The sequence below is a fragment of the Ursus arctos genome, unplaced genomic scaffold (genome assembly GCF_023065955.2).
Source record: "Ursus arctos isolate Adak ecotype North America unplaced genomic scaffold, UrsArc2.0 scaffold_12, whole genome shotgun sequence".
Lineage (NCBI taxonomy): Eukaryota > Metazoa > Chordata > Mammalia > Carnivora > Ursidae > Ursus > Ursus arctos.
The window spans coordinates 55,128,108-55,145,311 of record NW_026622786.1 but is presented as its reverse complement, the minus strand read 5'-3'; the positions used below and the strand labels follow the sequence as shown (position 1 = coordinate 55,145,311).

General features: G+C 38.7%; 1 protein-coding gene across 1 annotated transcript; it reads left to right on the top strand.

The window, feature by feature from the left end:
• The first annotated feature begins 5,286 nt into the window (after positions 1-5,286).
• Positions 5,287-16,363, top strand: USP1 (ubiquitin specific peptidase 1). The gene is made up of 9 exons (XM_026497943.3): positions 5,287-5,370; positions 7,537-7,775; positions 8,908-9,028; positions 9,603-9,707; positions 10,232-10,392; positions 11,543-12,237; positions 12,949-13,119; positions 13,754-13,955; positions 14,874-16,363. The coding sequence occupies exons 2-9, from the start codon at positions 7,606-7,608 to the stop codon at positions 15,607-15,609; spliced, it is 2,361 nt and encodes a 786-aa protein (XP_026353728.1). The 5' UTR covers positions 5,287-5,370; positions 7,537-7,605; the 3' UTR covers positions 15,610-16,363.
• Positions 16,364-17,204: the final 841 nt, after the last annotated feature.

Below are 17,204 nucleotides of genomic sequence, written 5' to 3'. Positions count from 1 at the left end.
GATTCTGCACTGAACGTGGAGCCCAACCTGGGGCTGGATCTCATGACCCTGAGATCACTACCTGAGCCGAAACCAAGAGTCAGATGCTTAACCGACTGAGCCACCCAGGCTCCCCATGGGTTCAAGAAAGCTTTGAACAACCTGCACAGAAGCTCTGGGGTGAATATTGCAAATCATATGTCCCATGGTAGGTCATAATGGCAGAGACTTTCTATTCCAGCCTTGTGCAATCACCCAAAATCAGCTGCCCGGGAAAGGGCATGACCTTGTGCAAGGCTTCTCTCTGCAGCTGAAGGAGACCCTGATGCAGCTGACAGTGGGAGGTACCCTGTAGCTTGGGAGCACGTCCTTCCTTGAAGGGTGTTCTGGGCAGCATCTCCATATCTACTGCTAGGGCAAACAGAGATATCAAGCACATTCTCTTTTGCAAAGAACCAAAAGATCCACTTAATCTTTTTTTTTTTTTAAACCTCTGCTTCCCCAGCTGGGGAAATCTTTTATTTGGTCAAGAAAGTAGAAGCATAGCAGAGGATATTTGTCCTCCAATATTTATTGTATACGTCTTCACTGATATTATGACCCCTTATTGGACATAAAGGTACTGAGAGTAAAGTTAGTTCTGGCCCGTGGGTTGGAGGCAGAAGTGGTGTGTACAACTTCTAGGAAGTATCCTTCAAGGGAGGAGGTATGATCGTCTTTCCCCTTTTCTCTTTTCTGCTTATTAGACTGTAAACATGATGGCTGGAACTTCAGTAGCCATCGGGACCATAAGGTAGAAGCCACATGTTGAGAATGGAGGAAATTAGGTTCCTGATGGTCATGGGAGTCACCACTAATCTAGACTGCTTACCTCCCCACTCTGTTTATGTGATAAAGAAATACATGTTCATCTTGGCTAAGGACATTTAAAAAAATATTTTGTTTCTCATAGATTAACCTATTCCTATCTGATGCAGAATTTGATCCCTATAAACTCATACAGCACAGAACATGCCTTAACATAAATATGGTATTGGCTTAGTGGAAGCATTTGGGCAGTGTGTGGTAAAGATTCAGATACTGCAGCATGGAAAACTGGAGACCCTTGCTGTCCAGTTGCAAGATATTTGTGGCATGAAGGGAAATAATTGAAAAGTATAAACTTGATTTGCTGGCTTTAAGTTTTCACCAGTTTCAGCAAAGTTCTTTGATTAACTCAGGTCAGAGCTAGTCAGTATGCAAGTAGGGATGGAAAGGTATACAGCTCTGCTAAGATGGGAACTCTGTCTATAATCTAAGTGGATTAAGAGTTCTATAATTTGGAAGGGCTGAAAAACCCAACTACTTCTCTACCTTTAAATCAAAGTACACAGAAACTGCGTTTGAACAAAAGCCTTGGAAGGAAATATGCCTGCATACGAGGCTGACAAAAATGGGTAAAGAATGCTGTCAACCTGGGGCGCCTGGGTGACTCTTGATTTCAGTTCAGGTCACGATCTCAGGGTGGTGAGACTGAGACCTGTGGCAGGCTTTCTGCTCAGCAGGGAGTCTGTTTGAATATTCTCTCCTTCTACACTTACCCCTGCTCTTTCTTAAATAAACCTTTGAAGAAAAAAAAAAAAGAATGCTGTCAACCTGTTAAATCCCATTGTTTCACATGACCCCAGGTTAGCTGTCATTAAGGGTGAGATAGTTGAGCAGCACACGGAAGCCAGGAAATAAGAGTCTTTGGGCTTAAAAATTATATCTTGGCAAGAACTACAGCTGTAATTTCTCCCACACAGAACTGAGTGAAAACAAAAGGATCAGAGACCTTTAACATTTTTGCATCAATTATATTGCCAGATGATGCACAAGCCTGATGTACATTCATGGGCTTCCACTATTGCTACTGACAAGCACAGTTGTAGAGGTGTTTGGTATTTCTGAAGCAGCATTAGCAGAGGTGTCGGTATCTAGCCACCAGTACTGTGGACCCTAACATTCAGGACTGCAGACATGTACTGTACTAGAGCAGATCACAGTGGGTATAGTGTGGTGCTGGAGCTGGCCGCACAAGCAGCTTTCTGATGCTTGTGGTTCCTAGGTATATGCAGGAGCAATATAGTTCAGGAGTCTTCATCTCCTGATTGTAGGAGAGTCATTGCTCCGTGAGTGGCCTGGTTCTGCGAAGACTTTGGGACTCATTCCTGAAAAACTAATCTTAGAGTCTATTTAATCAACACTCCCAAGTATTCAATACTCTTTGCGCTTATACCAGGGGAATGGATTCTGTTCTCTTCAACTGAACCTTGACTGATACCATAAATTGTAAAGAATGAATGGTGGCTGCAGACAATAGGATTTCAGTTAAGAGAACTAGAATTAGGAAAATTAGGAAACTAGGATTGATTATCTGTCCTGGTAGAGTTTGAAAGTAGCAATGATTCTGCTAGTACTAGAGAATGAGACACTCCAGTACCTGATACACAGTGGCAAACTAAGAGACTGACCTACAATCATATTTCTAGTTCTGTCCTTGTCTGTTTTGGTTATCAACATTATACTGGCTTCAGAGTGAGTTGGGGTGCTTTCTTTTCTGCTCTCAAATAGGAATTATTAATCCCTTGATTATAACACCCTAGCTTCGAGCTTATTTTACCAAGTGATAGCAGCATTAATTTCTTTTTAGGCAGTTCAGAGTCACTCTGTGTGTGTCATACTATTCTTTGTAAAAATTCAGTGATTAGGAGCTTTAAAGTCTCACTCTTCAAATGAGTATTTGGAAAGGGTATTGATTCTAAGGTGAGTAAATTAAAAGGCAGTTATCTGGATTTAGGATTCTTGGCTTGGCAAGGGAAGAGGTCATCAATGTCCTGCAGAGTTTTTAGGATAAAGATTTCCACTCTAGGTGATTTCTTCCAGTCTTGTGGTTTTAAATACCATTTGGTGACTCCTAAGTTTATATTCCCTGATCCAAATTCCCCCGCCCCCAACCCCCAGCTTGAAACTTGCTATCTGTTGGCTCAACTTCTGTGTATGTAAAGTAGGCATCTTAGTTTTAGTGTGCAAGAACAATAGTCCCTCACAACAAAGCCACTAGTACCCTAATGTTCAGCAAGGACCAACTACTATCCAGTTGCTTTGGGGGGGGGGAGAATAATACTTGTAATTTTTGTCTCTTTTTTGTTACAACCCATCAGTGGATCCTGTTGGCTCTACTTCAAAATATATCCTGAATCCTGCAGTTCTCAACATTTCCACTGCTACCACCTTACTCCAAGCCAAATAATTTATTTCCTGGGCATCTGGGATGGTCGCCTAGCTAACCTTCCTGCTTGTACTTTCGAAGGTCAGCAGTCTATCCACCACAAGCAGCCACTTTACAAATTATGCCAGTTCCCAAGCTTAGAACCATCCAATGACTTGCATTTCCGTACCCTGCTTAATCAGAGCCCTGCTGATGTTATTAACCTCATTTCCCACAATCTTCACCTCTAGGCTCAATGTGCTCTAAGCACCCTAGCCTCCTTGCTTCTGTCCAGAACGCCCAGCACATTAAGCTTGAGGACTTTTTAAACTTGCTGTTCTCTTTGCCTGACTCATTCTTCCCTGAGATTCCTCCAAGTTTCACTCTTTCAGCTCTCTGCTCAAATGTCAACTCAGAGGTCTTTCCAGACTATCATATCTAGAATAGCCCACTCTATCTCCTTTCCCTACCACTATTTCGTATCATTTTAGTTTAATGCCCCTATCTAGAATGTAGTTCCTATGGAGCAGGAAATATATTTCATTCATATCTTGTCCCTAGCTCCTTGAAAAATGCATGCGTGGCACCCTAGTAGGCACCTAAAATCACGCTTAAAATGAATTTGGACTGAATTATCCTAACTCCATCACTTGCTTTGTAAGGTAAGCATACCAACAAAAGGAAACAAAAACCAGATAAGGCCTGCCTCGCCGCATTTGAGCCCTAGTAAGGGCTCGCGCAGAAACCCTTTCTAGCTCCCCCAGCCAGAGCTGGGCCTTAAAAAGCTCTTTTCTCCTTGTCTGGCTGGGAAAGGAAAGGTGTAAACGGGAGAAAATGAGGCTTAGAAGGGCTGAGGAAGGAGCCTCAGTTGAGAACTCGCTGTTAACCATGGCAGCTCTGGTTTCGGTTGGGGGGCCGGGGGGTCGGGACTGTTATTCCACTCAGAAAGTCCAGGCGCCGAGCACCAAGCAAACCCGTCAGCCATTTTCCGAAACTAGTCTCCCTAGTAACCCCGCCCGAGTGCGTACGCAAGAAAGGGGGGCGGGACTTATTGTGAGGGCCTCACTCCGGAAACCGCACCCTCGGAGGCGTCCCACCGTCGAGGATTCACAAAACGCGGAGCCAGATTTAACAGTCGGCGGTGAAAGCGCGCACTCGAACGCCAATGAGAGCGGAAGGAGGGGACCGCTCCTGAAGGGTACTCTGCATATCTAGCAATGATTGGTGGAGTTCTCCTTTCTTCTTTTTGGTATTGGTTAGGCTTCCTTCTTCTGCCCACCCACTTGGCTTTTGTGTAGGTACTTCTGATTGGCTCCTCCTGGTGGTGGCGGGAGGGGGGCAAGGTTTGGGGGATTGCTCATCGCAGATTGGTGGATTTGAGCACCTAGCGTCGTCTTCTCGAGGAAGGAGACCGTCCCATCCTCTCCCTGTCCCGTCTCCCGACCCGTACGCTTTTCCTCAACTCGCGCGCACGAATGGTTAAAAAAAAAAAAAGGGTGTGAGGCTCGAGCCCGCCAGCCAGGCCTCCAGCACCTAGCGCGCGCCCTCAGCGAGGACCCGCGCGAGCTGCCCGTGACGCTGCCTGCGCTGTTTGAAACTGCAGAACCCGTTAGGATCTTGGGGAAACTACCGTTCCAGCTGGTTCCGGAGCCCGTGCGTGCCAGGGGGGCGAGTGGCGTCCGCGAGGGGGCTCCTGCCTTTCGCGTCTCTGCAGCGTGGAGACTAGAACCGGCACTTTCGAAGGACGCCACCTCCAATCGCAGTGCTGGCGCGGGCGGAGGCTAAAACACGGGGGTCCTGAGAGTGAGGAAAACGCGCCAAGTTCCCCTCGGTGGTGGAGTGGGAAAGACCCTAGCGGTTCAGGCGCTTGGCGAGCGGGACTACTTCTGGTGCTCCTTGCCATCCCGGGGCGGGGGCGGGCGGGGGCGGGCGCCGCTCCCGGGATGTAGTTGGTGCCGGCACAGGGCAGGACCGAGCGGCAGCCCGGGTTCCCGCTCTTGAGAGCGAATGGTCACTCCCCTGAGGGGAGGGCAATCCAGCCAGCTTTTCCTTGGGTCGGGGGCCCCGTGGGCCCCGGGCAGGGTCTCACCTGTCGCACCCACACCCATCCCGGCTGCACTCGGGGCGTCACCGCCGCGAACCTCGCTTTGGGCCATGACCAGGTAAGGAGGGCCTGGGGAGGAGGGGCCGGTGCGTGGGCGCCGAGGCAAGTTCGGCTGGCTCCCGAGGGGCGCTGCCCTGGGACCCCGGCGTCGGCGCCGCGGGGGGACGCCAGGACCAGTTCGCTGCGGCGCCCTTGCTGAGCTGCCAGCCGGGCCCTCCGGGCACCAGAGTGTGTGTGTGAGAGGGGATGCCTCTCCTGCCGCCGCAGGGATTTGGGGAGGCAGGTGCGGGCTGGGCGTAAATAGGCCAACTCCGCGGGCGAGGGGGCCGGGAGCTGCGGGTGTCCGGAGTCGCCACCGGCCAGCCTCCCGCCGGGCCCGGGCCGTGTCTGACGGGCACGGACGACAGCACAGCCTCGTCTTTTCACTTTTGCGTTCCTGGAGTGATGCGGGGTCTGGAGAAAATGTTTCCACTCAACGTTGTCCGGTGTTGGGTATTGCTAAATTTTATCGCGCACTCTCAGTTTTTCTAGAAGTATTTAGAAGGCCACGTGTTTTAAACCTTTGTCGAGGATGCTATCCTTGATTGTTTTACGTTTTTCCTGAAAAATTGGAATTGAGTCGTGTCGTCTTGTAAAGGGAAGAACTTAAAACTAATGAGACAATGTTCATACTGTCATTTGTTCAAGAGTGTTTCATGCTCGATTTATTGGGTTTTCTGCGAAAACTGATTTAGACTTCAGGAAGGGCAGGAGCAAGAAGCGGTGTAGCATAAGATACGGTACTTGGTAAAAATGTGATATTGTCAAGGTTGTTAAATGTTAGTGATTTGAGGGAGCCAGAAGGGTTTATTGCTTAGGATTCATCCGTTATTTCACCTGCGCGGTTATTTTTTTCTAATATGTATTTAAATCCGGTTAGAGAATACACTTTCCATCATTTATAAGACTTGGTTCCCAAGAAACACCTTTGACAAGAATCGTTACTGCTTAGAGATCCCTGACAACCTCGCTTAGACTGGTTTATCATTCACGATAGTTTTCCATCAGTAGCATTAAGTGACTAGGAGGGTAAATTGAGTTGGAGAGTTGGATGGGGAAATTGGTCAACTTTCCAGTTACTTCTGAGTTGAGTCTCAAAAATGTGGTTTCACTACCGAGTTCAGTGTTCCGAAATCCGAGATCAGCGGCCGAGTGAAATGCTTACTAGTAAAGATGGAGTTTGAGTGAATTTTGTTAGTTTACTGTTCATCCTATTACTGTGTCCATATCTGAAAGTCATTGTCGACCTTTTGTGTTCTGATATTCTGGTCAGATAATTTTCCCCCAGATATCTTACAATAGGACTGGTGTATTAAATAACTATCACAAATACTGCTGGGGTTTTTTTCATCCAAAAGTTTTAACAAGGAAAAAAAAGGTTGCAAAAGTCAAAATATTTTTTTCTACTCTAAGCAGCACTAAAAAAATTATAGTTTAAAAAAGTGGAAAACCAGTAGTGTATTGTGGTGTTCAGTGCATAACAAGTTGGTCTGCGCAAAGTGCAGCATGTCTTTACACCACTAGCCTAACTGTGCATGTTTTATTACTTTTCACTCGACTTTTTAGGTATAACTGAACACCAGATCTATGCCTTTGCTTATATGCAGATTATACTTTAATTGGGAGTATTGTTGATGCACAACTTTACATTAGTTTTGGGTTTGCAACATAGTGACTTGTGCAAATTATACTTTAGAGAAGCTTTTTAGAGACTTTATTTCATGTATTCATAGTAATGACTGGAAAAGACCTTGGAAGTAAGATTCACTCACTTCTAGCACTCTTGACTTCCCATTCATCCCTTTCTCACCCTCTACTTAAGAATTACAGATGGTTGTTGCTCAGTCAGTATTTACTGAATAAGTTAAAATAAAAATTAGCTTTTTACTCAGTACTACTTTGTAGATATACTAAAATGGGGATAGCTCGTGATGTGACCCTTAATCTAATAGACTAATGGAAGTTCAGTGTCTGTTATTTTTTGTTGTTTAAGAAAGTTAAGGACAAATGGCAAGCTCCTTCATTTAAGCAGTAAGCATCGAGTGCCTATTATTGGCCAAGCACTGGGTTTTTAAATGTGAAGTTCTAATTAGTTCCATTCCTTGGTAAATTTTCAGAATTAATGATTTTATTGCCTACAGTGGATAACTGAAAAGTAATGAGACTTTTTCTCTGCGATTAACAGATATGGTTGGTGATTACAATATCCTTGTATAAATTAATTCTTGTCACCTCCTTGGGATTTGAAGAGAAAATGCCTGGTGTCATACCTAGTGAAAGTAATGGGCTTTCAAGAGGTAGCCCATCAAAGAAAAACAGACTTTCCTTGAAGTTTTTTCAGAAAAAGGAAACTAAGAGAGCCTTGGATTTCACGGATTCTCAAGAAAACGAAGAAAAGGCTTCTGAATATAGAGGATCTGAAATGTATGTATCAAGTATATTTCTGTATTTTCAAAATTTCATATCAGTGAAGAAGCAGTGAACTTTGATATCTCCAGACATTCTGACTTGATATGATAGTCTTTGAAGGCAAACACACACAGTAGTGAGACAAACCTATTAGCCAATTAGATTAACTTGAAGAAATATTTATTGGCTACAATTATTTTTCAGTTCAGACTTGTTCGTAGTGTAGCGCAGTCTGTTTAAAGGGTAAAGAAATTTTTTTGTGTGTGGTTCAGAAGACTTGACAGTTCTTGAGATATTTAAACTTTATAGTCATACCTAATATGTATGAATTATCAAGCCTGTTGTATAGTTGACAATTTAAGATAAACTTAAAAATGCTTTGATGCAAATAAATCCTTCAGTGACTGAGATCTGAACAAAATGGAATATTTTGCTGTTCTAGTTGTAGTCTACATTAGGTCGCTGTTCAGCAATTAGGTGCACTGCTGTATTTGACTAAAGTGGATTTGGTCTCGTGTAATTTCCTAATATTTACCAATAATCAGTTTAGGAGATGTGAATCTTACGTTTAAAACACTTTGAGGTGCTAGAGTAGTAAGTAGCAGCTGTAAAATAAATAAAAATGCTGTGAGGACCTACTATTTGTTAAAGTAAGGTAAAAGAATTATAAACTTGAACAATTCATTTTAAAGTGAAGGACAGCTGTGTAATTCTCTTTATAGACGCTTTCCTTTTAATCTTAACAGAACCTGATTTCTTAGGTAGTACAGCCTCTCCTAGATACTGTCATAGCTTATTTCCAGGTTTTTATTGAGTTAGACTACTTTTCAAAATGTCACATAGGGTTTATTAATCATAGTACCAGTTCAATTTTCTACTCTCTAAAATGGGATTAACAGCTTCATGAGAATTGTTTAGAGGCTTGTTGTGTATAATATTTTTAAAGTGCTTGTAAAATTTTATTCTGGGTCTGTAGCAATTTTCGCACCTGTACAGATTCTTCTCAAGTGTCACCTGAATAAAGTCCATATGCTTTTCAGTGCATACAACTTTTGGGAAAAGACTAAATCTAAGGAGGTATTATTTGCACTTTGTTTCTTTAAGATACTACACTTCATAAAACCTCTCTCTGCTCTGTACTTAATAGTGATCAAGTTGTTCCTGCAGCACAGTCCTCACCTATAAACTGTGAGAAGAGAGAAAATTTGTTACCATTTGTGGGACTGAATAATCTCGGCAATACTTGTTATCTTAATAGTATACTTCAGGTAAATTGATTTTGCTATATAATAAAGCTTTAGTAGGCAAAGCATGATGTCACATTTAATGTTCTGAGCATTTCAGATGATTGGGAGTATTTTAATCGTCCATACGTCTTTGCCTTTGATTGTAAATAAACTAGAATGGACTAAAGTAATGATCTAAATTGGGTGTCACCAGCTTCCTTTGGGGTGAGAGAAAGTGATACATTAAATAAAATTGGGATAACAAAATTGAATTGACTTTGGTTAATCGGCAGATGCCAAACCCTTAGTTTTTCTGCTTGATTTTTAATGCTATGGTGACATGAATTTTAACCTTTGAAATTCTGCTTGATGTTGTACCCTTGTAACCATAAGTCTTAGCAATATGTGCCCAGCCTCAGTGCTTTGCTGCCTGTGAGGGAAGACAGTGGGCTACTATGATGAAATAGAAAACAATTTTTGATCTAATATTCTCAGAATTTTAACTAATGCACATTTATTTAAAAGTGTTCTACAAAAAATGTAGATAGTGTTTTAATGACTTTAGGTATATTGTTTGCTCAGTAAACAAACACTCAGACACTCTTATTTTCTATAGGTATTATATTTTTGTCCTGGTTTTAAATCTGGAGTGAAGCACTTATTTAATATTATTTCAAGGAAGAAAGAAGCCCTAAAAGAGGAAACCAATCAAAAAGATAAGGTAAAAAATAAAAGAACAGAATATATAAAAAGTAAAGTAATGGAAATTCACTTGCTTAGAAATGAGAAAGTAATAATACACAGAGGATTTGGGAAGCAATTAAATTTCTCAGTATCCTGTTTTCAGAAAGGCATTTTTTTCTATTCTTATAGGTTAGCTAACTACATTATCACCTTTTACAGTGTCTTCTGCCCTCCAATTTATTGCTTACCAATAAACATTGTCATTTATATGCCACAGTCAGTTTATCATACCATTGTACCATCTGCTACTTATTTATTGTGTTTTCAAGTACTCACTTTTAAAATTTAAGTAAATATAAAGAAACTTTTGACTTACACAATCAGAAAACCATTTTCTTCCAAATAGAAATTAAAAATACTCTTAAAATTTTAGTTTATTTGTATACCTCCATAAAATTAGTGTTATAATGAAATTAAATTTAGCAAAGCTAGTATTGTCTAGTGAGACAGAAAAGGGGGAATGTACTTTATTTAATGGTTTATGGGTTTCTTTTTTCACAGGGAAATTGCAAAGAAGATTCTTTGGCAAGTTATGAACTAATATGCAGTTTACAGTCCTTGATCATTTCAGTTGAACAGCTTCAGGCTAGCTTTCTCTTAAATCCAGAGAAATACACAGATGAACTTGCTACTCAGCCAAGGCGACTGCTTAACACACTCAGGTATAGCCTTTAATATAATTTTAGGATTCCAGCTTAGCAGCTTACTGCTCTCTTTGGAGGAGAGTGATATGTGAACAAATAGGGGGAATAAAGGGCAAGGAAAACAGAAACTACAGATCTACAGTCCCTAGTATCCCCGAGGCTCTGGAAATTAGACATTTCTTTGGTAAGTTTGGTACTAATAAATTCATTAGATCTGAATCGGTATGAGGCTTTTTTATAGGCTTTATTATTTATAATGTGAATATTCATACATTTTTCTGTAGAAATAGTATGTTTAATTATGGAATACTGCCCCCATCATGTTGGTGAAAGATATTGAAGTGCCATATTTTTGATCTGAAAATTAATGAATTTGTCAACTACATTTGGTCCTAAGAAATTTCAGATTAGGAATTATAGGTTTTTTTTTCAAAATATACATAAGAACTGTAAATTGCAAATATTCTAGTTTTGTTGTGTGTGCTTGCAGAACTATTAACTGGATTAGATTTTTTTCTATTGTCTTAAATGAAACTTTATCCAATATATAAAATAGCTTTATCTGTTATAGGGTAAATCTTTAAAAAGTTATTTAGTTTAAGAATAGACTGAGGGTGGGGCATCTGGCTGGCTCAGTTGGTAGAGCATGCAACTCTTACTCTAGGGGTTGTGAGTTCTAGTCGCATGTTGGGTGTAAAGATTAAAAAAAAAAAAAAAGAGGCCTGGGTATAAATACACTGTCTGTGTTTGTTGATGAGCAGTGTAGTGTAGCATGGTGGCCAAGAGCAGGTTTGAGTCCTGGCTTTGAGCAAGCTACCTTACCTGTAAACCACGGTGATAATAGTACTTACCTCATAGAACTGTTAGAATTACATTATATATCTAACAAACATAAAAAAGCATCTTGAATAAAACCTGGTACATGGTAAAATATATGTATACTAGCTGTTACTAGTATTTAGAAGAGGATGAAAGCATTTGTGATAATGAATAGGAGGTAAAATTTACAAGTTCAGGTAAGAAGAGGTTTCAAATTAGTTGAATTAAATGTTTTTAGATTTTTAAAATAATTTGATATCCCTCTAAAGGAATTAATTTCTCTGTAGAAAGGGCTTTTGTGTTCTGTCTTTAAAACTAGAATAGATGAAATGGAAATTTTTATTTATAGGGAACTCAACCCTATGTATGAAGGATATCTACAGCATGATGCACAGGAAGTATTACAGTGTATTTTGGGAAACATTCAAGAAACATGCCAACTCCTAAAAAAAGAAGAAGTAAAAAATGTGGTAGAATTATCCACTAAGGTAGAAGAAAAACCTCATCAGAAAGAGGAAATGAATGGTATTAACAGCATAGAGATGGACAATCTGAGGCATTCTGAAGATTATAAAGAAAAACTCCAAAAAGGAAATGGGAAAAGAAAAAGTGACATTGAATTTGGTAACATGAAGAAAAAAGTTAAAGTATCCAAGGAACACCAGTCATTGGAAGAGAACCAGAGACAAACCAGATCAAAAAGGAAAGCTACAGGTGGTGATACGTTAGAGATTCCTTCTAAAATAATCCCCAAGTATGTTTCTGAAAATGAAAGTGCAAGACCCTCACAAAAGAAATCAAGAGTTAAAATAAATTGGTTAAAGCCTGCTACTAAGCAACCCAGCATTCTTTCTAAATTCTGTAGTCTGGGGAAAATAACAACAAACCAGGGATCCAAAGGACAGTCGAAAGAAAATGAATATGATCTTGAAGAGGACTTGGGGAAGTGTGAAAATCATAACACAGCTAATGGTTGTGAACTTGAGTCTCCAGGGAATAATGTTAAGCCTGTTAATGTTAATGAAGTTAAGCCCATAAACAAAGGTCAGTATAATTTATTCTTAGACTTTGATAGGTAGGAGGATTAACAGCTGCAGAACTGTAATGTTCTTAGATATTTGTACAATATAAATCTGCTTCGAGTTTTAAGATAATTTTAACACAACATGAACTGTGTGGTGTTTTAAACACTGCTGTGTGTATATAAATCTCAATCTTAAGGTGATATTAATGTAAGGTAATGTTAATTTATGGTTTATAAACAAGGGGAGTTCAATACATTTTAATGGAGTTAGTTATTTTTTTGCCTCCTTCTGAAAGCAGTACTTGACAATAAACTCAAGAAGTTGCATTTAATGAAATACATTTTTAGAGAACTAAGTAGTTACACTGTACTTGAAACTGGATTTCTACCTAGTTTCATCCAGATCTCAGACAAAATGTATTGACGTGGTTAATGGTTTTACCAACAGTGTCATACTTATTTTGGGGTTATTCCTATAGTAATGTCTTTGGGAAGGGAATTAAATGACACAATTGTGACTTTCTTTCTTAGAAACAACAGTAATTCATATTCAATACTATCTTTACAGGGAATTTATAGGCCCAATGAGTAAGGCACCTCTTAATGCTAATAAGCAAGTTTAGATATAAAAATTAACCTTTTACTCATGCTACACTGTAAATGAACTATTGGTTATGTGGAATGTGCTGAAAAGTCTTCCTGTTTTTTTTTTTTTTTTTTTTTTTTTTTAGGTGCAGAGCAAATTGGTTTTGAGCTAGTAGAGAAATTATTTCAAGGTCAGCTGGTATTAAGGACTCGTTGCTTAGAATGTGAAAGTTTAACAGAAAGAAGAGAAGATTTTCAGGACATCAGTGTACCAGTACAAGAAGATGAGCTTTCCAAAGTAGAGGAGAGTTCTGAAAGTAAGCAGAATTGAGTCTTTTAAGGACTTGTGTGGACCATGGAATAAGTGGTTTTCTTCAATGAAAAACAGTCTAATAGTAGCTTGTATAATTATTGAGAAAAAAGAGCTGGCTTTTAGTGTCTCTGGTATAATAAAATCTTTCTGCTCATATAGATTCACTCGTTAACAGTTAGCATTTGGAAAATTGTGGCATCTTTATTTTGATGTTGTACAGTGGGAAAATGGGAACATGAAACACTTTAACTTTTGGATATCTCAGCCTTCAAGCAACATTATTTGAGCCACTGTTAAAAGTAGGGAAAGGATACGGGAAGTGATCACGAGACTGGCTTAACCTGTTCAGATACTAGAAATTAATAGCTAAACTAAAGTCTGTCTTAACGCTCAGAGAGTAGGTTATCTTCATTTTGCCATCCCTGTCACCTGAAAGCTTTTTGGCTGCCCAAATATTTAAAAGACATGTATACTGTTGAGGATGAACTTAACAAGCTTCTGAAACTTAAGGAATGTTTTTATTATTTGGGAAGGATTAGTCAATTGAAATTGCATGCTAATTTTGAACATGGAACTTGTTTAATTTTAAACGTCTGAGAGGTTTTTCATTTGTGAGTGAAAGGAATTCTCTTATGTAGTTTCTCCAGAGCCAAAAACAGAAATGAAGACCCTGAGATGGGCAATTTCACAGTTTGCTTCAGTGGAGAGGATTGTAGGAGAAGATAAATATTTCTGTGAAAATTGCCATCATTATACTGAAGCTGAACGAAGTCTTTTGTTTGACAAAATGCCTGAAGTTATAACTATTCATTTGAAGTGCTTTGCTGCTAGTGGCTTGGAGTGAGTATTATAAATATATGAAAAAAATGAGCTGCTGTAAGAAATTTTGTTCAAAATACTATAATAGTAACAAAATAGTGTAATAGCATTATAATATAAACTACAGAAATGAAGTAATTTATAAAGATTACCTTAGAAAAGTCTGTTCTCTTTTAGTTTACTTGTAAAAATGCATCAATTTAAATCCTTTTGGTATATGAATACATATTCTAGGATTTCTTCCCACATCTTTTAATCTTCAGTCCTTATTAGAAACAGTTTCACGTTGAATTGATTAAAGCAGCAAACAGATATTTTATATACATTGAGTTTTTTTTTTTTGAGGGGAGAAAAAGGCAAAATTATTTCATTTTCAAGGTAAGCCAGGAGTCAAACTAGTTCTTTAAAGAATGAGAGATTCTTCTGTTGTTAAAAATTTAAGTATCTTGGTGAGATGTATACATGTTAATGAATTGTTTGAAATTACCACGAGGGCTTCCCACTGGCTCTCTACACACTTCATTGTGCCTAAAGAGGACACATAGTGCTTTCTTTCAGTGGACTTTTTCTTGGCTACTGTTTTTTTCCCCCAAATCCTGGTGGAGAAAGCCTTCACATTAAAGTTACTTACTAAAATATAGAGGATTTTCAAGTTAAATGGCATTTAAAAAACTGATTTTCTCATTGTATAAAATTAGGAAAGGGAGAATGCCATATATCCTTCACAGAAACAGCTGAATATTAGCATTTATTTCAGTATTTTTTCTTTGTGTACGTTAAGTATACAAAATTAGAGAGTCTGGTTTTTATTTTCTGTTTCTATAACCACTAAATATTAAGGGTCATTCAGACTTCTACTTGGTTTCACATTTGGGGGTAAAACTGAATATATGTAAAGTGGAATTGCAGAAAACCCCCCTTTTTTTTTTCCTTCTGAAGGTTTGATTGTTATGGTGGTGGACTTTCCAAGATCAACACTCCTTTACTGACACCTCTTAAATTGTCACTAGAAGAATGGAGCACAAAGCCAACCAACGACAGCTATGGATTATTTGCGGTTGTGATGCACAGTGGCATTACCATCAGTAGTGGGCATTACACTGCTTCTGTTAAAGTCACCGACCTTAACAGTTTAGAACTAGATAAGGGAAATTTTGTGATCGACCAAATGTGTGAAGTAGGTAAGCCAGAACCATTGAATGAGGAGGAAGCAAGGGGTGTGGTTGAAAATTATGATGATGAAGAACTGTCAATTAGAGTCAGTGGAAATACACAGCCAAGTAAAGTTTTGAACAAAAAAAATGCAGAAGCTATTGGACTTCTTGGAGGACAAAAGAGCAAAGCGGATTATGAGCTATACAACAAAGCATCTAATCCTGATAAAGTTGCCAGTACAGCATTTGTTGAAAATAGAAATTCTGAGACTAACAATACTAATGGAACCCATGAATTTGATACAAACAAGGAATCCAGTGACCAAGCAGGCATTAACTTTAGTGGATTTGAGAACAAAATTTCATATGTAGTGCAAAGCCTCAAGGAGTATGAGGGGAAGTGGTTACTTTTTGATGATTCTGAAGTGAAAGTTACAGAAGAGAAGGACTTTTTGAATTCTCTTTCCCCATCTACATCTCCTACATCTACTCCTTATTTGCTATTTTATAAGAAATTATAGAGTATTTTCCTTATGTATATATTAAACAGACCTGGACAAAAGCTGGTAAAGTTGATTGATTACATCAAAGAGTCTAGCTTATCTTTTGAAGCTATTGGATATTATTGGTCTCTAGGTTTTTATATAAATAGTGAAATTTGAATTACTGAAAACCATGTTAATTTTTAGAATTCATTTCCTGTAGTAGAGACTAGTGATGCATTAGCTTCTGGGAACAAACTTGTATAGGTTCTTAATTGAATTATTCAAAGGGGAAGCATTTAAACACTTTCGAGTTTACACCTATCTTTTGTGTTTGCTTTTTAAAATAAAGTGCTTGTATTTGTATCTCCATATTTTGGAGTAATTATCTATATGATGTTTATAGGTCCTGTGGTTTTTCAGCTAAGAAGCAGAAGCTCATTTCAGTACATTTAGTTTTATAAGTCATGGAGCCAAATCTTTAATGGGCTGTATTTAGAGGCACAAAGTCTGGAATATGTGTGTATTCACAGTAGTGTATATTTTGTGCCTTGACTCACTTTGAAAAGTGTCTCAGAAAACCTGGGCAGCCAGTCCTATCTTCACAAGAATTTTATATGTATTTATGAAAATGATTCTGTATTCTAGTAAATCTTTGGGCATGGACTAATTTGTATCTCTTCATAGTCATTCTGCACGATCTGTATATAGTATATCAAATTTAGAGGTGTGACCTTAAATTTAACTTTTTTTAAAACCCAGGAGGTCAATAAAATTAAAACTGCTTAACAACTATGTATACAACTGCTCAAATTTTTTTACTTGCATTGTTTTTTTACCGTAACTATAGCTGAGTTCTATTAAGAAAATGTATGTGTATATATAATATATGTATATATACAGACACATACCTAGGAGAGAATAAACATGCATAATTACCTTTAATAATACTGTGACAGTTGGAGGTGAAGAGATTTTTCAAATAGGAGTAACGGCTTAGTCCATCCATGTTGTCATACTTGAGAAGTTTATAGTAAATATTGTTGCATTCTAAGTTGTCCTTTAAAGTAGACATAACTATGGAATCCGTAAAGATGATGCTTTGTGCACACACAGAAATGTGGTTAAAATTTCATTCTAAATGTATGTTAAATTGGTAAATGATCAATTACTTTATGACTTAAGACATTAAAAACAATTCTAAAGAATATATAAATGCTATTAGAATAACACTTTTATAACTTCATTTCAGCAAATAAGAGTACCTGTCAACTAATACATTAGTCACACAGTTAAGTCATGTCTTACATTCTTCCACAAGATGGTGTGATAAAAACGTTATGGTTCTCAGCTTATTCTACATTCAGAATCACTAATGGAACTTTTAAAAACAAACAGCCCTGAACACTACCCCTAAGTTTCTGATAGAGTAAGAATTATTAATGGAACTTTTAAAATGCAACAGCCCTGAACACTACTCATAAGCTTCTGATGGAGTAGTTCTAGGATAAAGCCTGGGCCTCATACTCAAGAGACAGCCAATGTTAAGAACTATTGGTATAGATTGATATGAGAAAGTTTATGTTTTAAGCAAATTGAAGTACGTGGGTAATAAGGAAGTGTTCAGTAGCATA

Coding starts and splice junctions, on each gene's coding strand:
- USP1 (XM_026497943.3), top strand. CDS start 7,606: ATGCCTGGTGTCATACCTAGTGAAAGTAATGGGCTTTCAAGAGGTAGC. Junction 7,776..8,907: donor GAATATAGAGGATCTGAAAT/GTATGTATCAAG, acceptor TGTACTTAATAG/TGATCAAGTTGTTCCTGCAG. Junction 9,708..10,231: donor AAACCAATCAAAAAGATAAG/GTAAAAAATAAA, acceptor CTTTTTTCACAG/GGAAATTGCAAAGAAGATTC.